This window comes from Neoarius graeffei, chromosome 20 (genome assembly GCF_027579695.1).
Source record: "Neoarius graeffei isolate fNeoGra1 chromosome 20, fNeoGra1.pri, whole genome shotgun sequence".
Taxonomy (NCBI): Eukaryota; Metazoa; Chordata; class Actinopteri; order Siluriformes; family Ariidae; genus Neoarius; species Neoarius graeffei.
In genome coordinates this window covers 4,510,130-4,532,705 of record NC_083588.1, presented here as the reverse complement: position 1 = coordinate 4,532,705, position 22,576 = coordinate 4,510,130, and the positions used below count along the sequence as shown (strand labels likewise).

At 43.5% G+C, this 22,576-nt stretch overlaps 1 protein-coding gene across 1 annotated transcript; it reads left to right on the top strand.

Annotated features, from left to right (window-relative positions):
- The first annotated feature begins 183 nt into the window (after window positions 1–183).
- igfbp7 (insulin-like growth factor binding protein 7) lies at window positions 184–16,105 on the top strand. The gene is made up of 5 exons (XM_060901148.1): window positions 184–679; window positions 2,384–2,493; window positions 8,191–8,298; window positions 11,010–11,136; window positions 15,549–16,105. The coding sequence occupies exons 1-5, from the start codon at window positions 247–249 to the stop codon at window positions 15,569–15,571; spliced, it is 801 nt and encodes a 266-aa protein (XP_060757131.1). The 5' UTR covers window positions 184–246; the 3' UTR covers window positions 15,572–16,105.
- Window positions 16,106–22,576: the final 6,471 nt, after the last annotated feature.

The following is a 22,576-nucleotide window of genomic DNA, read 5'->3' as shown; positions in this document are numbered from 1 at the left end:
TAAAGCGGCTACAGATAATGAGATGAGATGAGATGAGATGAGATGAGATGAGTGAATGTTATTTTTCCAAACCCTGAACTTCTCACTTTGAGATTTTGAGATAAAATTCATGATTCTCTGCTGGGCAGACTGTGCTGAAAGTGGGCGTGTCCGAATGGGCGGGGTTAGCTCTGACTCCGAGTCTCATTCTCCAGTGGACGCCAGAATCCGCGCAGCGACTGTCCGCACGCGCTCCGGTCCCCCGTGATGTTGTGGTGTTTGATCCTCCCGGCGCTCACCGCCGCTGCGGTCTCGCGCGCGCCGCGCTCCTGCGGGCCCTGTGATCTGAGCTCGTGCGCCGCGCTGCGGCCTGCGGGCTGCCCGTTCCGGGTGATGGACGCGTGCGGCTGCTGCCAGCTGTGCGCCGCGGGGCCCGGGGAGCCGTGCGGGGGCCGCGGGGCCGTGGTGAAACGGTGCGGCTCCGGGCTCGAGTGCGTTAAAGCGCAGCAGGAGGACAAGAAGAAGCTGAAGAAGAAGAGCGAGCTGGGCGTGTGCGTGTGCAAAAACGGGGACTACGAGGTGTGCGGCTCGGACGGGGCGGAGTACCGGAGCGTGTGCGAGCTGAGAGCCGCCAGCGCGGCCGCCGAGAGTCAGGGCAGAACCGGGATTAAAGTGCACAACAAGGGCAAGTGCGCCAAAGGTGAGGGGGCGAAAACTTTTGAGCAGGGGACCGAGTGGATACACTCAGTGGTTTTAATTTTAGTTTTCATGCGACTTTTAAAGACATAAAAATAAGTGTGTTATTATTTTTAAAGTGAAGTTAATTTAAAGTTTAATGGAAATTCAGTTTTTCAAATTAACTTATGACGGAAAAAAACCCCACAGAAAATCTAAAATTTGTTCAACAAGGAAAAACAAAAAGCCAAAGATTTCACCCTGATCCAGTCTCATCTCATCTCATTATCTGTAGCCGCTTTATCCTGTTCTACAGGGTCGCAGGCAAGCTGGAGCCTATCCCAGCTGACTACGGGCGAAAGGCGGGGTACACCCTGGACAAGTCGCCAGGTCATCACAGGGCTGACACATAGACACAGACAACCATTCACACCCACACTCACACCTACGCTCAATTTAGAGTCACCAGTTAACCTAACCTGCATGTCTTTGGACTGTGGGGGAAACCGGAGCACCCGGAGGAAACCGGAGCACCCGGAGGAAACCCACGCGGACACGGGGAGAACATGCAAACTCCACACAGAAAGGCCCTCGCCGGCCACGGGGCTCGAACCCGGACCTTCTTGCTGTGAGGCGACAGCGCTAACCACTACACCACCGTGCCGCCCCCTTTTTTTTTTTTTTTTTTTTCTTTTTTAAATTTTCAAATCATGCCTATTATTAAAGAGCACCACGGTGGTGTAGTAGTTTCTGTGCGGAGTTTGCATGTTCTCCCCGTGTCCGCGTGGGTTTTCTCCAGGTGCTCCGGTTTCCCCCACAGTCCAAAGACATGCAGGTTAGGTTAACTGGTGACTCTAAATTGAGCGTAGGTGTGAATGTGAGTGTGAATGGTTGCGACCCTGTAGGACAGGATAAGCAGCTACAGATAATGGATGGATGGACTATTATTAATTTGCAGGATGATCCAGTTGTAAAACACATTTCTTCAGGTTTGCATGAAATAATTTATTTTTTTTTCAATAAATATACTTTTTTTAATTTTTATTATTATTTTTTTAAATCCTGAATGGGAAAATTTGTTTTCAAAAAATATTTATTTATAAAATTATGAATAAAATTGGCCAAGCCTTCTTGTGTTCCGTCTCCTCACGAGATGTTTTTTTGAAGTTCGTCGCTTCTTCGGTAAACAGAATTCTGACGTTCAGACTGTTGGTTTCATTCAGATTTGGATCACAGATTTGTTCGAATTTGTTGAAAGAAAAAATAAAAAACATTTGAGCTCTGCATCTGAGAGTCTCTCAGGCCTCGGGACTAAAACCAGTCGAGGACTGAAATGTCCCTCGGGACAGTCCCTGTCCCCGTCCCTCAGGGTGCTGGGAATAATTTTAAGCGTTTTTATGATTCTCATTTTCGTTGTTCAGTCGATCACGATATTGTGCCCCCATCAGACAGATGGAGATTTCAAGAACTAGTCGATAGATTCCAGTGAAATGAGTCACAGTGATTAATATCAGTGCCCCGGAAAAGCTGAAGAGGGTTTACGTGACACAAAAATACACAGTGCGAGTGTAAACAAGCCAGTCTGTATCCCTGAGTTGACATGTCTGAAATTCCATCCTTTCAGATGGGATTAGGATTTGTGAACACACGCACACATCACATGATCTGACTTTTTTTTTTCTCCACCCCCCCAACTTTCACCCATCTCTCCTCTCCTCTCCTCTCTCAGCTCCTGTGATCGTTACGGGTCCAGGTCAGGTCTGGAACGTCACTGGTGCTCAGGTTTATCTCAGCTGCGAGGCCATTGGCGTCCCGACACCGGTGCTCAGCTGGAGGAAGGTACACTCCTCAGACACACCCAGTCACTTCACCATGTCCGACAAGGTTTCCAGAAAACAACCAATCAAAAATAATAATAATCACTTTTGTGTTTGTGATCTCAGTTCCAAAACATAAAGTCGGAGATCTCAAAATTCACGTCAGCTTGTTGACTTTATTAAACTAACTAATGATCTCACTAAAACTGATTCCGTAAATCCAACTAGCACGAATCGCAGCTTGCTAGTTGATAAGATCGTTTTCCACGCTCACATCCCAGACTGCAAACTGATGATAGACCAGAGTCAGTGTTCTAAACCTGCAGACATTCTGCCAAATTTCAAGTCTCTGTGAAATCGCTCCATGGCTGTGATGAGTTTCAGGACTGAGGACGTAATTTCTTTTTCCATCACAGTGATGACGTATCAAAGTTCTTGACTGACTGAAAAAATGACCAGCAGTGTTTTTGCGACACTCGGCAAATCTAAACAAACCTCAGAGTGAGTTAAATCTGAAGAAGTGCGAAGAGTTTTCCTCAGAATCATGTTCTCACTCAGTCTGAGGAAGAGGAAACGTTTGGAAAAGGGAACAATGTGCAGGAAGAAGACCTGACAAAAATACAGCCGTGGACAAAACGTCTTTACTGCAACGCAGCTGTGATTGTCGAGCAAGACCCGCCCAGAGGGGCGGGGTATATACAGACGATCGAGTGTTTCATTCAGTGATATGAAGTTTTGCTGAGATCTGGATTGTCGATTTTAATCCCAGAAGTAAAATCTATCAAATTAAAATGAGAGCATTGACAACACTTTTTTTTTGTTCCAAAAATGGTTTCTTTTCAAACTTTGGTGGAACATATAAAGAGGGACAACATGGCAACCCAAAATAGAGATTTGGCCAACGTTAAATTACGACCTGAGGTAAAAATGAAAACCGCCAGCAAATTGGGGTTCAACATGACTTCACCTGAACAGCTGTTTCAATCACTTCAGCTTTAAATCACGTTTATTTAATGTGCATTTTTAGTTCATAGTGCCAATTAACGCTGTGTCTGTTCACTGGAACACGAGTTCAGGTTTTGTATGTTTAAAGCAAGTTCAAAATGGCCCCCTTGGCTCTTGTGCGAGTTCACAATGGCCCCCACCTTGGCTCTCGCGCAAGTTCACAATGCCCCTCCCTTGGCTCTCGCACAAGTTCACAATGGCCCCCCCTTGGCTCTTGCGCAAGTTCACAATGCCCCCCCCCCCCCGGCTCTCGCATGAGTTCACAATGCCCCCCCCCTTGGCTCTCGCGCGACTTCACAATGGCCTCCCCTCCTTGGCTCTCGCGCAAGTTCACAATGGCCCCCCCCGGCTCTCACGCGAGTTCACAATGGCCCCCCCTCCTTGGCTCTCGCGCGAGTTCACAATGGCCCCCCCCCGGCTCTCGCGCGAGTTCACAATGGCCTCCCCTCCTTGGCTCTCGCGTGAGTTCACAATGGCCCCCCCCTCCTTGGCTCTCGCGCGAGTTCACAATGGCCCCCCCCGGTTCTCGCGCGAGTTCACAATGGCCCCCCCCTTGGCTCTCACACGAGTTCACAATGCCCCCCCCCCCTTGGCTCTCGCGCGAGTTCACAGTGACCCCCCCCCTCCTTGGCTCTCACGCGAGTTCACAATGGCCCCCCCTCCTTGGCTCTCGCGCGAGTTCACAATGGCCCCCCCCGGCTCTCGCGCGAGTTCACAATGGCCCCCCCCCTTGGCTCTCACACGAGTTCACAATGCCCCCCCCTTGGCTCTTGCACGAGTTCACAATGCCCCCCCCCCCCCCCCCCCCCCAGCTCTCGCGCGAGTTCACAATGGCCTTCCCTCCTTGGCTCTCGCGCGAGTTCACAATGGCCCTCCCTCCTTGGCTCTCGCGCGAGTTCACAATGGCCCCCCCTCCTTGGCTCTCGCGCGAGTTCACAATGGCCCCCCCCCCTTGGCTCTCACACGAATTCACAATGCCCCCCGCCCTTGGCTCTCACGCGAGTTCACAATGGCCCCCCCTCCTTGGCTTTCACGTGAGTTCATAATGGCCCCCCCCGGCTCTCGTGCAAGTTCACAATGGCCCCCCCCGGCTCTCGCGCGAGTTCACAATGGCCCCCCCAGGGCTCTACGTTAACTTTGAGACATGGTTGCCCATTCGGGCAACCTTAAATCTGGTTGCCCGAACTCAGAACATGGTTGCCCAAATATTACATACTTTTTTCCTTTGAATATGCCACAAACACATATGCTTACAACACAGTGTTCACTCGCATGCTCTACTAATGCCTCTTAAAAGCTTATTTTGTTGATTTTCTTATCCTTCTTTGTGTTCCCTTGGTTTCTGGGTTCAATTATATCGTGTCTAACCACTTTTTGTGTAAACCACCATGAATGTGCATTGTGTTCTTCTTTTGTGTGCTCATAATTCTATAATTCCACAATTACAATTTGCTCTCTGGTGATGGTACCATTAAGTTTTCATTTCTACACCATTTGAACAAAATAATTGGTTTCAAATTTGCACATTCATGCCTGTCCCAAGTCATTAAAGGTGAGGGCACAAAAAGTCTGATGAAAATAGTACCAACTGAAAGGGAGGGAAGGTATGATAATATATGATATCAATGCATAAAAGATCAAAACAGACATCTGGACCTGTTGGAATTTTCATGAAGTGATTTATGAATTATATTATGTCTGGAAATTTTATACCTTTTATTCAGATGATGTTTCAACCACAAAAAAGTCATCATACATATCATGAAATGCAGTTTTTCTGATCAAATGGCATGTTCTGTTGTAACTAACTGTTGTAACACCTATATAACACATATGATTTCAGGCACTTGACATGAAACCATCTAATCAGAGTCATCAGAATCATCTGATTCAGGACGCACAGCACCAATCCTTCTTTTTCTTCTCTTCCTTGTCTTTGTTTATTTTAAAACCAAATTTCTCCAAACCAGACATAATGCCAAAGTTTGTGACTTTAATGTTTATTTTATTTTTTAATTTATTATTCAACCTTCTCATATGCTGTCTGTATCAACAAGCATTGACACTAGCGCCCCGTGCGAGTAATGCGGTAATTAGTCATGTCGTGAAGGACATACCAATAGAACACTGAATATGCACTACGCGATAATTATTAGCAATAGAAAACTGCATTGCGAGCCCACGATGTGCAAATGTGAATTCCGCTAGTTGTTGAACATCCCGTAATGATAACATGGACGCGGTCTTTCCGAGTCAAACAATCACAAATCGTGATGGAATTTCATCATAATATGAATGAATAAACATCGTTTTTCACGTAAGTTGACATATTTGGGTAGTTGCCCGATTGGGCAAGCATTTGTGAGAGTCTAGTTGTCCGATTCTATTGAATGGTTGCCCCGGGCAATCAGGCTACTGTTAATGTCGAGCCCTGCCCCCCCCCCGGCTCTTGTGCGAGTTCACAATGGCCCCCCCGTCCTTGGCTCTTGCGCGAGTTCACAATGACCCCCCCCTTGGCTCTCGCGCGAGTTCACAATGCCCCCCCCTTGGCTCTTGTGCGAGTTCACAATGACCCCCCCTTGGCTCTCGCGCGAGTTCACAATGGCCCCCCCCCCTTGGCTCTCGCGCGAGTTTGCAATGCCCCCCCCCCTTGGCTCTCGCGCGAGTTTGCAATGCCGCCCCCCCCCCTTGGCTCTTGCTCGAGTTCACAATGCCCCCCCTTGGCTCTAGCGCGAGTTCACAATGGCCCCCCCCTTGGCTCTCGCGCGAGTTCACAATGGCCCCCCCCCTTGGCTGTCGCGCAAGTTCACAATGGCCCCCCCCCCCCTTGGCTCTCGCGCGAGTTTGCAATGCCGCCCCCCCCCCCCCCCCCCCCCCCCGGCTCTTGCTCGAGTTCACAATGCCCCCCCTTGGCTCTAGCGCGAGTTCACAATGGCCCCCCCCCTTGGTTCTCGCGCGAGTTCACAATGGCCCCCCCCTTGGCTGTCGCGCGAGTTCACAATGGCCCCCCCCCCTTGGCTCTTGCGCGAGTTCGCAATGGCCCCCCCTTGGCTCTTGCGCGAGTTCACAATGGCCCCCCCTTGGCTCTTGCGCGAGTTCACAATGCCCCCCCCCTTGGCTCTCACGCAAGTTCACAATGCCCCCCCCCCGGCTCTCGCGCAAGTTCACAATGGCCCTCCCGGCTCTCATGCTCATTTAAAAATAACGGTTTCTGATAATGCGAGTTGAAAAGGGCCTTGTTTACTGCAACGCTAGTTCAGGCTTTGCGTGTTTCTTCTAACACGAGTTTAAAATAACCCTGTTTATTACAATTCTAGTTCATACTGAGTCTGTTTACTGGAACGCAAGTTAAGGTTTAGCACGTTTCCCATAATGCTAGTTTAAAATGACCCTGTTTCTGATAAAGCTAGTTTAAGATAACCCTGTTTACTGGAATGTTAGTTCATTCTTAGTCTTTTTACTGTAACACTTGCATGCTAGGTTTAGCACGTTCACTGTGATGCTAGTTTGCGATTACTCTGTTTACGGTAACGCTCGTTTAAAATGACCGTTGACTACAATGCGAGTTCCTGCTGAACCTGATGACTGTCGTGGAACAAACATGGACCTGGACGGAGGAGAGAAACTTGCTAACTGAGTCACTGCAAACGAGACGCCACAAGTTTGTCCAGAATCCCAGACACAAATATTTTCTCTTATTTGATTTATATTGATTTGTTTGGCTTCAGTAAAATGTTTGCGAGTTCCTGATTCCTCTGATGCTCGTTCTTCGCCTGTTTGGACCTCGAAATGTGGATTTGTCCTGTAGATTCCCGTGTTCTGCGTAATACGAGGACGTTTTCTCGGTCATTCGTTCGCCTGGATAGTCAGGATGGCAGTGAAGAGGAAGTGAAGGTTTTCCAAGTGATTTCTGTTGAGGATGTTTGCTCTGAAGCGTTAAACGCCTCAGAGAACAGATGCCGTGTTTGATGAGACGCTTCCTCTCCTGAAGTTCTCCCTTGTTTTCCGGCTGTATTGTTTCCACATGGCGTCGTTCAGAATGGTGTGCGTCCTTTCACACAGAACATGCACATCCTCAGTGATGGGTTCTACAGTCTCTGTGGTCATAAACAAATACAGGGTCGAGTTTTAGGACAACTTAAGCAGCAGTTTATTCAATGAAACGAATAAGGAATAACACGGTGTCATGCTGTGATAGAAAAATAATCAGCGATGGCGTGGTGGGATGAAGCCGAGTGATTGTTCCTGCTCCAGATTTGATTATTTTCTCATCACGTGACATCACAGTGTTTTACTCCTCCGAGACTAAAGCAATTTGTCAATAATGACAATTTGTCAGTTTTTATCCATTTTGAGTTGCGTTCAAGGTTGCAGAACGACAAAAGAAATTGTCGCATCTCAGAAAGACATTTTCCCACGTTTTCTTTCGAAAGTTCAGAAGACCAAGTGCATTTTGTTCCTGTCAACGTAAAAATTACAAAATACAAATGACTCAGTCACGTCAAAGTTGATTCGTTTCCGAAAACAGCATGACGACGAGTGTTTTGGGTGAAATCACAACAGTTTGCTGGTTTTATCAATTAAAGGACATCGCATGATTTAAAGTGGCGTTTAATGTGTCGGATTCACGACATCAGGAAGACACGGGATCTTAGCGCTGAGTTTTGGTGTTCTCTCTCTCTCTCTCTCTCTCTCGCTCATCCCCTCGTTGTAGATTTCAGACAATAACAAGAAGTCTCAGCTGCTCCCTGGAGACCAAGAGAACCTCGCCATCCAGATGAGAGGAGGCCCCGAGAAGCACGAGGTCACCGGATGGGTGCTGGTGAGTCTGTCACTCGAATAAAGAGAATTAAACCGCTGGAAAAATCTCAATCAGGTGAAGCAAAACGCTCACCCTGAAACTGACCAGTTTGTCTCAAATTGTTTAATTTTTGAACATTAAGAAGGAAACATGCATCATGTATTTTTGTCCAGAAGAAATTCTTTGTTGATTGTTCAGAAGGTTTGAGCATTGAGGTCTGGAGGATTTCCCGTTTGAGCCTTGTTTACTGTGTGAGTAACAATGCAGGCATTAAAAAAGGGCTTCCTGATTGACGATGTTACACATGGTTGATCTGTGGCTTCAATTTGTGCCGTCGAAGCCATGACTCTTGGTGATCTCGACCTAAAATTACAAGTATCAACAAAGTATTTTCGCGTCTGAGGATTTCTGAAGCGGTGTCGTGGTTAGCGCTGTCACCTCACAGCAAGAAGGTTGTGGGTTCGAGCCCAGTAGCTGATGAGGGCCTTTCTGTGTGGAGTTTCCTGTACATGTTCTTCCCGTGTCTGTGTGGGTTTCCTCCGGTTTCCCCCACAGTCCAAAGACATGCAGGTTAGGATAACTGGTGGCTCTAAATTGACCGTAGATGTGAATGTGAGCGTGAATGGTTGTCTCGATGTGTCAGTCCTGGGCCATTATTAAAAAATGTTCTGTTTCCGGTCCACCGGCTGGGTGAGTACCGTTTGTGCGGTTGAAATTTTTTTTTTAACGCCGGTTTTTCGACATTTTTTTCGGGTTCGTAAATCTAAAATCGAACTTGACATTTACGCATTCCCAGGGCTTTCCACTAAGGCTCATACTAGCCAGCCATGACAAATAAGTAGCCAGCCGGGCGGGGGGGGAGTAAACACAAAATAAACTCCTGTGCATGCAGTTCCCAGGATTAAATGTATTTTCCACAGACCATTTTTCACTTTACTCAAATACAAAGTAAAATGGCAGTAAATCTTCTTTCTTTTCTTGCGTATTGCATCATGAGGCGTTCCTGGCTTGTAAGTCTCTTATTTTCGGTGCATGACACATTCACGCAGCTGAGCATGCTATGAATTAACAACGACAACGGTCTGTGGTGGGGCTACACAATTACACACTCAGCGAACATTTCTCCATTTGTGTATGAAAATACACTCCAACCACCCAGTTTGGTTTCATTTACAACCAACGGTGTCTTTTGATGCCAGCACGTAATTGAACGAGAGAAGACTGGTTTACCGGAGACAAAATAAGTGTCATCTCTGCTTCTGTTCCCTCCGACGGCCCCGACACACTACTGCCTCTGCCGAGTGCGCGCGCACACACCGCATGTCGGGGCCGCGGATGAGTTACTCTCCCTTGATCAATGAAGTCGGCGGGGAATTTGTGGTTATTATCGGTACAAACAGCGCGAATCACAACTTAAATGAGTGCGGTTCAGTTTGACATTATTGTCAGTCCGTTAGATAAACATTTAATTTTATTAAAATCGAAAATTAGTATTTAGAGCCTGTGGGCTACAAAAATAATAGTCATTAAAGTAGCCAGCTGGACTTAATTGTGCAGCCGGCGCTTGTGGAAAGCCCTGCATTCCGCGCAGAATATAGAACTGAATCAGCTCTGCGCATGCGCCGTGCGGCACAAAAAAATGGCAGCCACCATGAAGGAAGCAGATCCGGAGTTTTCAAACATTTGCTTAAGTGTGAAATCGCAAAATGGTATTCTAGCGAACAACAAAATAGTAAAGATTCAGAAAAACAAATCATTCAGTGATCATTTTAATAGTGTAATTTCATCCGAACTAGGCCTAACGCTCGATTTAAAACTACAAAAAGTCCGTGTGTCGGACATTTTAAGTACCTTTGTAAAAGTTTTGCAAATGTTGCAGTCAGCATTTAAAATGCTAACTTAAAGTTTTTGTACAAGTTTCAGTTGATTAAACCGTCATATTTTATTAAATGTGTCTGCTTTTGTAATAAAAAAGTACTGAAAGAAAAAGCAAACACAGCATTGCGATTTCTTATCCATCCATAAAAAAAAAAATCCCTCCCTCCTGACTGAAAATTTTTTTGCTCACCCGGTGGACAGGAAACGGATTTTTTTTAAGGATGGCCCTGTGATGATTTGGTGACTTGTCCAGCATGTACCCCACCTCTCACCCATAGTCAGCTGGGATAGGCTCCAGCTCACCCGCGACCCTGCACAGGGTAAGCGGTTACGGATAGGTGGATTTCTGCCATTAGGGTTGATCAAGTTTTTGTTAAGTCAGAAGTCTGAGGGTTTTGTGCGAGCAGGAGCGTTTTGGATGAACGCAAGGTTCAGACTGACGTAAACGTGAGTGTTATGTGAACGCAAGAAGGAATGAATCAAATGTGGAATAAAAATAGTGATTGTGAAAGCAGTTGAAGTGTTTTGGAAACCAAAGTAGGCCAGTCATACATTTGAACGCGTGTTGCGTCAAGGTCAGAGATTGAGTTGTGTGAGAACGTGAGAGAGAGTTTTGCCAAATTTTAGTGTGTTGAGTGCAAATCTGGTAAGGGTCTTTTCCCCCCTTGAACACACGATGTAAAGTAGAGAATTTTGTGGGTTTTCCCTCCCAGAGAAAAGTTGTGTGACTAAGGTATAAAGTCATTTTGGAAAGAGGAGTGTTTTACTTGAAGGCACAAATGTTGTTCAGATCCAGTTTGTTCGTTGAAGGTTTGAGTTAAAACGCATGTGATGGATAACGGTCCCTGTTGCAGATCTTCCCCTTGACCAAGGATGCAGCGGGGACGTACGAGTGTTACGTGAGCAACCCCAAGGGTGAGGCCTCTGCTACGGGCACCATCCATGTGGTCAAGTCAATCGAGGACATTCCCACCAAAAAGGGTGAGAGCCCAGGCTTTTTTTTTATTTTATACCCTGAGTATTATACAAAAACATTTTGGTGAGCAGGGGACCATTGAGCTCATCACATCCCTGATCAGTCATAACCTGTGCAGCCTCTTGTTTTTCCTTTTTAAGGGAACCAGACAAAGAAAACAAAACCGTCTGTTTTGACGTTAAAGTTACTGCTTTACCTCGGAGATCAAGCCCCAACACTGAAGCTTTCGATTCAGAGCAGGGTTGGGTGCACGAGAGCATTTTTTGTTCATGTCTGAACATGCCAACTGCTGCCAATACAAAGAACATGTCCACCAGGCATCTCGAACCGTGTTGATTTAATCAATGATCATATCAAGATTGTTTCAGTCCATTCCCAATCCTTCACCAAAATCAAGATTACTGTCTGGAATCACATTTTAGAATTTAATATTAACAAATTAATTTCAGCCATTTTACAAAGTGATACTGAAAGGAGAACTGAAGCCAAGTTTCAGTATTCGATTTCTCTCATTTTATTAAATATAGGAATTTTTTTTTTTGCGGTCCGGTTTCCATCAAATCCTGCGCTCTGATTGGCTGGCGAGCAGGTCCATATCCTACGATACGGACCCCGGATACGGACCTCTACTGACTTGCTCGTTCACAGCAAACATAACAGCAATTTGTCAACATTTATTTATTTTCGCATTTCTCAGGAGAACAGCATTAATTTTACAGCATGGATAGCGATAACGACAGTGTTCACAGCGAAAGCGAGTTTTACTACCCTGAGGAAGAAGAAATAAAATAAAACATTTCAGGAGAAAGCTAAAAACCTGTAACTTGCTAACGCCGAGCAAAAGCATGGCTGAATCCTGAATGACTTCTATTTGTATAAATAGGGGACTACATAGGCGGCAAAATGTAGTTTTTTTTCCTGCCATGGAAGTGCACTTGTATACCGAGGAGAAAGCAATTTGCATTACAGCCGGGAATGAGGATTCAAAATGGCGGCTCGGCTCGGATTGGTTTTCCCTTTCGGGCGCTCTCGTTTTCTGTTAGAATTTGGGAAAGAAAAAAATAAAATATATTATTTACCAGCTTAAGGTCGGTCCGTATGGTGAAATGCCATGACCTCAGCCTTGAATACAGACCTCAGTCCAGAGGGCCTTGCTCAGTACTTTCAAGACCTTTGTCACTGTATTTCACGATACGGACCTCCCCGCTGGCAAACATGTATTTTTGATCACCATTTTGTCACCGCTTTAGCAAGTTGAGTGTTTGAAATATGCTATATCATATCAGTCCATATGTCAAAGCAACGGCCATAAACGAGATTCGTTGAGACCTGTGCGAGACATCGTAGGACGGAAGTAAAACGTACAGCGGAAATCAAAGTGACCAACATCTGCCAACGCTGTCAAAAGACACACGCACCCTCTTTGGTATGCTGATGTAATCAAGCCGGAAGTTTTGTCTGTTTTGATCACAATCAGGAAAGTTTGGAAGAGGGGGAAAAAAAGTAGGCAGCAATAGTTATTTAAACTCGTTTTTGTGCAATATTTCATTCGGAAAACAGTTTTCAAAATGGCGGCACGGACACCTGGCTGACACTTCACATTTCAAAGCCTAGCAAAGACCATGTGGAGGAGCAACACCTGCCATGGACCAAGTGAACCAAATTCAACATCGCGAAAAACCCGAATAGGTTGATATAGCTGCCAATATGAGTCGCAGTATAAAGTTAGTAAAACTGAAAATGTAATTGAACAACATGTTAAGAAATAAAGCAAGTTTAAAAATGACTTCAGTTCCCCTTTAAGCATGACCTTCTCACACCGTGTAACCAAGAGGCTAGATGTTGCAGTTAAACCAACAACTGAACTTGATTCTGATCCAGTAGAATTTTCTAGATTGCTGATTATTTGTACCCAATACCAAAGCAAATAACAGATTTATATCCACTTACTCTGACAAGTCATGACTACTTTGGTCACAGCTCCTTCCCAGAGACTTGTCTTAGAGATGTGACATTTGAACAAGTTTTCAAATCATGGATAATTTTTTTCCTGTGGCAGGGTTTAAACAGTCAAGGGGAGAGCTGGAATGGTCCTGAAGAGGGTACATTGAGCAAGCCAAATTCACAAAGAAAAACCAACATCAGGTTAACCAACTCAAAGTGTCAAAACCAAACGGGTCAGGACGCGGGCATCCGGCTGGATTATTTAGAGACCAAAGTTAATTGGAACAAAAACCTCCACTTGTGTTGAACATGAATTGGGCTTTTATCAGCAAATTCTCAATGTACAAAAGGGATTCAACCTCAAGACATTGCAATTCACAATGAAAACCTTTCCATGAAAAAAAGAAACAAACAGCTTTAGCTTTACACTGTGGTCGTGTCACAAATTAGAATCGCCAAGGACGCAGTTGTGACTCATGAGTTGACACAAAGCCCATAATATTCAGCTGCAAGAGGGAAGTCCTACGGCAGAGCAACAGGGCCAGGGTTTTATATTTTATTTGGAAACTTCTGAGAAAAAAACTCAGAATTTTTGAGATTAAAGTCAAAATTTTCGAGGAAAAAAGTCAAAAGTTTCGAGAAAAAAGTTGAAATTTTCAAGAAAAAAAGTCAGAACTTTTGAGAAAAAAGTCAAAATTTTCGAGAAATAAAGTCAAAATTTTTGAGAAAAAAAGTCAAAATTTTTGAGAAAAAAAAGTCAGAAATCTGTAGAAGGCAGGCTTCCATAAGGAAGTGACACTCACTCGCGGCCGGTAGACATGAATGGCTGAGACCAGAGCCATGGAATTCAGAGTTGTGACAACCGGGGTACAGGAAGTCGGTTGGTGATGTGATTCACGTAGATTCAAATACTTCTAGGCAGCGGCTTTCTGTTTGCTAGAGACTAACACAGAACCACTACATAACAAGTTCACGACACCGCCTCTTCAAAGTCCGTATAGAAATCACAATATTGTGATTCTGTGCCAAGACTGCAAGGATCTCTTTGTTATTAAACCCAATCCCGAAAAAAACATTTGATTAAGTCGTCCATTTCAGCAGCACAAAACACAGTCGTAGCAGACTAAGTCTCCGTCAGCTCTGAATGACCTGGTACTTCCTGGTAGCCTAAATTTGTGACTTTTTTCTCGAAAAATTTGAGTTTATTTTCTCAAAACTTTTGACGAAAATTTTGACTTTTTTCTTGAAAATTTCGACTTTTTTCTCAAAATTATTACTTTTTTTCCGCGAAAATTTCGACTTTTTTCTCGAAAATTTTGACTTTTTCTCAAAATTTTTGACTTTTTTCTCAAAAGTTTTGAGATTGTTTCTTGAAATTTTTGACTTTTTTCTCGAAATTTCTGACTTTAATCTCGAAAATTCTGAGTTTTTTTCTCAGAAATTAAAAAAAAATATGTATTTCTTAGTGGAACTATCGCTCTTCCGTAGAAGTCAGTATTGTTGACTTGCACTTCAAAATTACTGACAGAATGAACGTTTGCTGCAAAACTGCGAGTCATTTTGGAAAGAAAAACATGATAAACGCCATTAAACGTTACACAGGAGCACGTTGCCAGAAGCAGGGTTGAAGACTTGAAGTTTGAGGATCCAATGGAAACCAACAGAAGAACCAGAACACTGCTGGTGGATTTGCAAAACTAACCATTTGTTCTCCGTAGCCCATAATCACGCTCCCTTCAAGTGGGATACACTTCACTCTTTGCCATAAACACTGCAATTTTTAGATTAAAAAAAAAAAGTTCCAGTTTGTTTGACTCACTCTTGTTGCATCACAGCAACGAAGAGATCCACGTGAGGGATAAAATCTCGATCAAGAAACGTCATCATCCCAATTTAGTGACAAGTTCAAAGTGTGAATATTTCAACATTAAGGGAGTCGTTTTAACACAGTGCGACTGTTTATCTGGTTTCAGATGTTCGATCCATTTTCCGTCAACGCCAAACCATCACTGCAAGAAAGTTGACAAAAGACAAACGTTAAAACACAAAACAAACACTAACAGCAGAAAGAAAGTAAACAGGAACTAACACCAACCAACTCTGAAATACAACAAAAAATAATTCACTGTCAATATACAGCTTTTAAATCCAAAACTCCGCCCTTTTGACCAGGTCTCTGCATTCCCATTGGTCAGATTGTTACTGCTGTGTGCGCTCTGATTGGTCAGAACATGTGATTCAGGATTGTTCAATGTGGAGGCAGAGTGGAGAAAGGACACAGACGGAGGAACAAATGGTCATTGCTGTGACAACAGGAAGTTGGAATTCATGACTGTAATGAGAAATGGATAAAGAAGAAGAAAAATGTTCTTTCATTTTCTAGAATGAGTAAAAAATTGCAAATCAAGCCAGGCTGAACAACCAGTCTGAGGTTGCTGTGGAATTGACTGTGTGTGTGTGTCTGTGTGTGTAGTGATCCAAGATGATGAGCTGTAACAAGGATGAATGTTCAGCCCTGACGCCACCTCCTGCAAGATCAGGACTGGGATCGGATGCAGAACATCTCCACACTCCTGTATAACACACACACACTCTTTTGTTCTATCCAAATCTGTTTCTCAGCCACTTATGATACTCGAATCAAGACACTGAAATCAAGATAGATAAAGCTTCAGGCTTGTGTTTTCTCGTTCTTTGTCAGCAGATAAAATCTGTTTGTATTTCTGCTGCCTGTGAACATTATGTACTCGCAACATGTCGCAGTTTTGGAGACCAGGAGCTCCAGAGATTATAATCCTGAGGAAGAATGATATCTGAGGTGTAACACTAACGTCGACCAAGTTTTTTATGGTGCTGAAAGTATGGGAAGCTGCAAGTGAAAAAAAGCCGGAGCATGAAAGTGTTTTCGGGGGAGGGGAGGGGGTTCCTCAAGCTCATTTTCTTTCCATTAAACCTTCTCTGAAATCTATGTCTACTAATGCACTTGTTGAAATGTCACGTTCACTTTCGAATAAAGAGTTTACAATGTAACGTGGTTTCAACTCTGTTTGTCTCTTGACTCTGAGTGTTGTTTCTGGAAATCTGACCTTCTCACGACCTTTCCCATCCACTCACCACCGAGCTCTGCGACTTCCTGTGCAGCTTCACTGACGCAAACTTCATGCTCACGTCTGAGGACAGAGGCTTCTTCAAAGGGTTTGATGATCATTACCAGATTCCTGATTGAGCTCAAAATGGAAGATCACCACCACAGATCAAGTTTGTCCAAAAGCCTGTTTTTTTTTTTTTTTCCAAGGTTGCAACCCAGATCAGGGATTGAACCAAAAACCTTTGGTGCTGTACAGCAGATAAAACCATAAGCCTCTCTCTTACACCACTGTGTCTTCAGCACTAAGTTAGCTTTGTTTTTTTTTTTGGTATTGTGCCTTCAACCCACTGCATGTGACATGAACCAGAAACCTGGAACCCCCCTATCGCACTCTGCTACAATGGTTCTGGTGGTTCAGTGTGTTACAAAGCAGCTGGGTGATTCTGAGCTTCTTGGTTCAAGCCTTACTTTATGCTTTCTTGAAAAGTGTAATGTCATGCAGTGGTGATGGAAAGTAGATAAAACAAAAAAAAAGTGATAATTTCTTCAAGTGTTGTTGGCTCATTAAGCAAGTAAGCTGTTCTCCAAACCTGTGGTTTTGGGTTCAAGTCTCAGCTCAGGTGATGGTTCTGTGATGAAGTACCAAGGTTCTTTCTTTATGACTGAGGTTCTTTGTCGGTAAAGTGTAAAATAAAAAGATAAAACTCCAAAAAAAAGCAGGCCCTTCCATCAGCTCCAATGGCTCAGTGGGTTAAAGGTCTGTATCTGTCTCAGGTACGAACTTCGGTTCCAGGCCCCCACTTTGCAGGAGGTGCTGTACCTGGGTGGGACTGTAAAATCCAGCAGAGAGAAAGAAAGAAGGAGAAAGTCTGGTTGGTCCCACCTGGGGCCCTGGGAGAGGTGAAAGCAGGGGTTATGCTGCTCTGGGCTCTGGACGTTTATATATTTAATTAGTTATATGTTACTTTTTATTTATTCACCACTTCATGTTTTACCTTTTCTGTGCTATTTACTACACTGTATTTTACAATTTTTTTAAACTACTTACTACACGACATACATTTTTATTCCACTCCACTATATACGCTTGCATTTTCCTATCCAACTAGTCAGATGAGCCGATATTACACTGCACCGGGTTGGACATTTCCTTCCTACATGACTCGGAGTTTGGTTTTCCCAATCACGACCGGACCAAAGTATAGTATTTTACAATACTGCAGAAGTACCAACATGATTAAATTCCTAAAAGTGTAGTTTCTTCAATCAACTTCCAACATTTCATCATTCATTAAAGTTTGGAGTTTATTTAAGAAACTGAACTTGACTGAATTACGAAAAGTTTTTGCGCCGTTTACTACGTTGTATTTGACGGTTTACATTGTAGTTTCCTATTTTCTTCAAACTATTTACGATGTTGCATTTTTATTCTACTCCACTACACTTTTGCATTTTACTATCCAACTAGTCACATGATCTGATATTACACTTCACTGAGTTGGATATTTCTTTCTTTCATGACTCGGAGTTTGGTTTTCCCAAAGTATAGTATTTTACAATACTGTATGACGCCCAACGTTATTCAATTCCTAAAAGTGAAGTTTCTGAAATCAACTTCCAACATTTCATCATTCAGTAAAGTTTGGAGTTTATTTCAGAAACTAAACTTTTCATAATTCAATTAAGTCCAAACATGATAAAGTTACTGAAAGTGCTGTTCAGAGTAGAATAACCTCAGAGGTTCACTTTATTTCACTGGAGATTCAAACCCTGACCCTCCACCCCCATAACATGCACACTATCATCCTGAGCTCCTTCTGGGAGTTGAAAGCATTCTTTTTTTGTGTGTATGTGTTTCTCATTCAAAAGCAGTCCTGATGTTTGATAAACAACAAAGAAGCAAGGTTAGGTTTGAACCAAGAACCTCAGAAACACAACACAAGAATTTTCACGAAGAGCCACAAACCTTACGCAAAGCATTCCGAGGTTTGTTGTTCCTAAATACCATTATTCTACATCAAACACTGTCTAAGTGGCGCTTAGTGTTCAGATTTGATGTAAGGTTGGATTCAGAAACCTTGGTGGTTCAAGAGGGATGAACACAACAGGTATGATATAAAGAGGTGTGTTTCAGTGAAAGTTTGAGGCTGAATTCAGCTCAGGGTTCTTCATGCTTTTAACAAAAAGAACAATAACGCTCGTGGTCTTGACTTGGATGACCCTAATAAATGGAAACCCAACACTTGGAGAACTGTGGTCTGAAAACTAACCAGATCAGCAAGAGTATTTTTTCTTCCCTCCCCCTTGGGGCTCTTCCACTCAAGGTCTAATTTCACCTTTCATCATCCTTTCCCATCATATAATCAAAATGCTCATATTCATATTCAACCTTCACTTTCAAAGCCCTTCATAAAAAAAAATTACTCATTTCTAACTGGTCTAAAATCAAAGATGGACATTTCTCAGACACTAAATATTCTTCGAAGCATAAAATCGACGACCGATTCTTTAATTTGATCAATGTTTCCCCAAGTTCAGAAGACTGAATGGCTGACATGTTCTATCTAAAATAAATCAGTTCAGGAAGTGTGTGTAGCTCTAGGCAGAGACAAATATCACTCTGAAAGTCACCTCTGAAAGACTTTCAACAACATGGCTCATTTTCCAGAGCACGAAAGCTCCTCCTCTTCCTGGCAAATTATCCGAAAGTTTTATAGCACTGATTATGCTTCATGGTATTTATAATTTGGTCAGAGGTGCCAATAATTGGACTCCAGATTTTTCAGAGGAGATATGATTCCTGGTTTCAGGTCATCTTTTCTTAGTAAGGGTCAGCATTTTCAACTGGACAATGTTTAATCATGTTTTTATTTATAGAAGAGTTTGCACGCTGTTGTTTGGAAGGTGCCAATAATTTCCCACTAACTGTCCATGTTCTACACCAACCAGCTGTCACATTCTGGCCACAGACAGGTGAAGTGAATAACAGTGATCGTCTCATTACAGTGGCACCTGTCGAGGGGTGGGATATTTTCGGCAGTGTGAAGTCATTTCCTGAAGCTGATGTGTTGGAAGCAGGAAAAATGAGCAAGCGGAAGGATCCGAGCGACTTTGACAAATTGCGATGGCGAGATGACTGGGTCTGAACATCTCCAAAATGGCATGTCTTGTCGGATGTTCCCAGTACGCAGTGGTTAGTACCGACCAAAAGGGGTCCACGGCGCCAAAGGACAACCGGTGAACCAGTAACAGGGTCATGGGTGTCAACAGCTCATTGATTCACACAGGGCACAAAGGCGAGCCCATATGGTCCAATCCAGAAGACCTACTGGAGCACAAACTGCTGAAAAAGTTGATGCTGACACCTTTCTGTATTCACCAGCATCAATTTTTTCAGCAGTTTGTATGACAGTATCTCTTCTGTGGGATTGGAACACATGTTCTAGCCTTCATGGCCCATTTGAACCAGTGATCCTTCGATCCCCATGACCCTGTCACTGGTTGGCCTTCCTTGAACCACAAACACATCTCTATGACGAAACATGCATTTTGGTATTCTTGGACAAACCTTTTGAAATTATTTTACTAAAAAAAGAGGATTTCAGTATTATTTGAAAAATGTTACAAAACAAAACCATTTCCTTAGAAAAAAGTATTTAACGTAATGATAGTTGACAAAGCTAACGCTCATTATTCTATCTATCCACATTCACTAGATATGTGCAATCGCACGCTCTGATTGGCTACTCTCGTACTAGGATATCAGCTCATATACTATGAGGAGAGAAAAAAAATGGCGGCACATGTCGCTGAAGCAACCGAGGACAAAATAAAAGCTCTACCCAAAGACAAAACCACAATACAAAAAAAAAAGCAACAAAATATGGGAAGGGGGGGAAAAGTATAATGGGTAGAACGTATTTTTTTCTTCAAGAATTATTATTGCATTTTCCACAAATTGCTCGTCATTTTGCCAGTTTGTTTCCATTCTAAGCAGAAATTATTTTGTCGTATGTTCTGTATAGTTTTTATCAAATTTGCAAAAAAGTTAAAATCAAAACGCTCCGTTTCTCAAAATCCAGTGAATGTGGATCGAATAAAACAGTTATTCCACTCAATCTCATCATACATGGCTTATCGTGGCGATCAGCTCATGTACGACTTGATTTCTGGGAATAACTCTAATATTCCACAGACGATTCCAGATTACCTGGCTGACAAACTCAATCCGTAAGCAACTGACGTATTAAGAATAACGCAATATTTTCTCCAAAAAAAAGTTTTTCTTAATGCCTCACAACCTTGAGATCAGTGGCGGCTGGTAGTCTTTCAAACGGGAGGCTGGTCGGTTACGATATTTCCAGATTTTAAAAGAAAAAAGAAAAAACATCAATTTTGCCCATACTCTTGCCTCTGATCTGGCTGATTGTTGGCAGCGTCACAAACTGTGAAATAACAGGTTCTTTTGGCCCATTAGCCTACTGTCCAATATACATGATGGTGGTTTTGGGGGGGGTATATTTTAACAATTTATATTTTAAAATTGTGGCAGGGCGGCACGGTGGTGTAGTGGTTAGCGCTGTTGCCTCACAGCAAGAAGGTCCGGGTTCGAGCCCCGGGGCCGGCGAGGGCCTTTCTGTGCGGAGTTTGCATGTTCTCCCCGTGTCCGCGTGGGTTTCCTCCGGGTGCTCCGGTTTCCCCCACAGTCCAAAGACATGCAGGTTAGGTTAACTGGTGGCTCTAAATTGACCGTAGGTGTGAATGTGAGTGTGAATGGTTGTCTGTGTCTATGTGTCAGCCCTGTGATGACTTGGTGACTTGTCCAGGGTGTACCCCGCCTTTCGCCCGTAGTCAGCTGGGATAGGCTCCAGCTTGCCTGCGACCCTGTAGAAGGATAAAGCGGCTAGAGATAATGAGATGAGATGAAAATTGTGGCATGTTGTTTAAAAATTGATCATTATTGAAAGCAGCTCTTTATCAGGAACCTCAGCAGTAACAGCAGAGTGTTCTGGAATAGGCACAAGCACTGACCTTGGGGAGCCAAACATAGAGCTGGGGGCCACACATTTCATTCAATGACACTTTCCCTATATTTTACTTATTTTGACTGAGAAATGTTTTACTGGCAATTTTGATAACCCTTCACTTTTAATCCAGGTCTGTAGTGTGAAATGTTCTCGGCTGTGTTTTTGTTTAAAAATGTTTTCCAAATTGTAGCTGTGTTTAATTCATATCCAGAGAAATATATATTCCAATATAATATACTCAGCATAAACATTTTAAATAGATTCTATTGCTGATCTCGTGTCTTTTATATGCCCTTGTGAAATTGTGCAGGTCATCAAGGCCCACGTTTGACCAAATCACGGATCCGGGTTTAATCAAGAGGCATGGCCAACAATACGTTTTCCTCGTCACTGAAATTGCTGTTAGCCAATTCACTTTCTGGTACCAGGAGAGCTGAAAGGAACGAGTATTATTCCCTACCTTTTTCACCAAGTCAATTTGAGGCGTTGGTCTACCCTGCTCTTTAATTTTAATTTTTTCCTCGAAAGGAAGACTGGCAAATGGCTTCACCAAAATTAAATCAGCAATGCTTGGCATCCGTGCGCAGCTTTCTTGCTAGCTGACTAGCCCCCTCAAGTTCAAGTTCAGTCACTCAAATAAACGACATTTCTGGAACTAAGATAGCAAACTTGACAACACTATATTTACACTTTATTTACAATGAAAATATATACAAACTAAAAAAGCTGGTAGAAACCGTATGTAATAAATGAAATCGAAATGTAAGCTGATCTCTTACAATACACCACAGCACTTGCAAATCCGCATGGGACTGAACTGAGATTCACCGCTGCCTGTCTATATTTGAAACGAGCTGTCAATCAAAGAAAATATCCGGCCGCTTTCACCAATCACCAGTCTCCTCGCGGAAAGCTTTGCCATGTCCCTCCCACTGTGAGGCTGGGAGTCCGTGGGCGGGCGTTTTCGCAGTATTTGTCCAATAACCGTCTTGCATTTTGAGATTGAAAAGCGCAGAGCTCCCAAATGCCATTCAAGTCCACTGAGGCTGGGCTGCATCGCGCTGTCACGAGGGGGAAAAACTCACGCGCACATTAGGCGAACTGGGGAAAGTTATAATGGAATGATTTCGCACTGTAGTTGGGTTGAGCACATATATTTCTATGATTCTGGATCTGAAATAGCAATGTTATAAGGTCGGCTATAACATAAGCCTAGCGCAATTCATCCTACACGATGTTCGTCATTTTTAGAGGAGGATGAGCCTCCCTCGTTGTCTTAGAGCAATCGCCCATGCTTGGGATGTTTATCGGATTCCAAACAAGATTTCTTTCCCTTATATCGCTGCAACATGCTTGCACAGGAAAACAAATTAACGCGCAACAAAA

What these genes read in the sequence shown, in the direction of transcription:
- igfbp7 (XM_060901148.1), top strand. Translation starts at nt 247, where the DNA reads ATGTTGTGGTGTTTGATCCTCCCGGCGCTCACCGCCGCTGCGGTCTCG. An exon ending in CGGTGCTCAGCTGGAGGAAG is followed by an intron (nt 2,494 to 8,190) that starts GTACACTCCTCA and finishes CCCTCGTTGTAG; the next exon opens with ATTTCAGACAATAACAAGAA. An exon ending in AGGTCACCGGATGGGTGCTG is followed by an intron (nt 8,299 to 11,009) that starts GTGAGTCTGTCA and finishes TCCCTGTTGCAG; the next exon opens with ATCTTCCCCTTGACCAAGGA.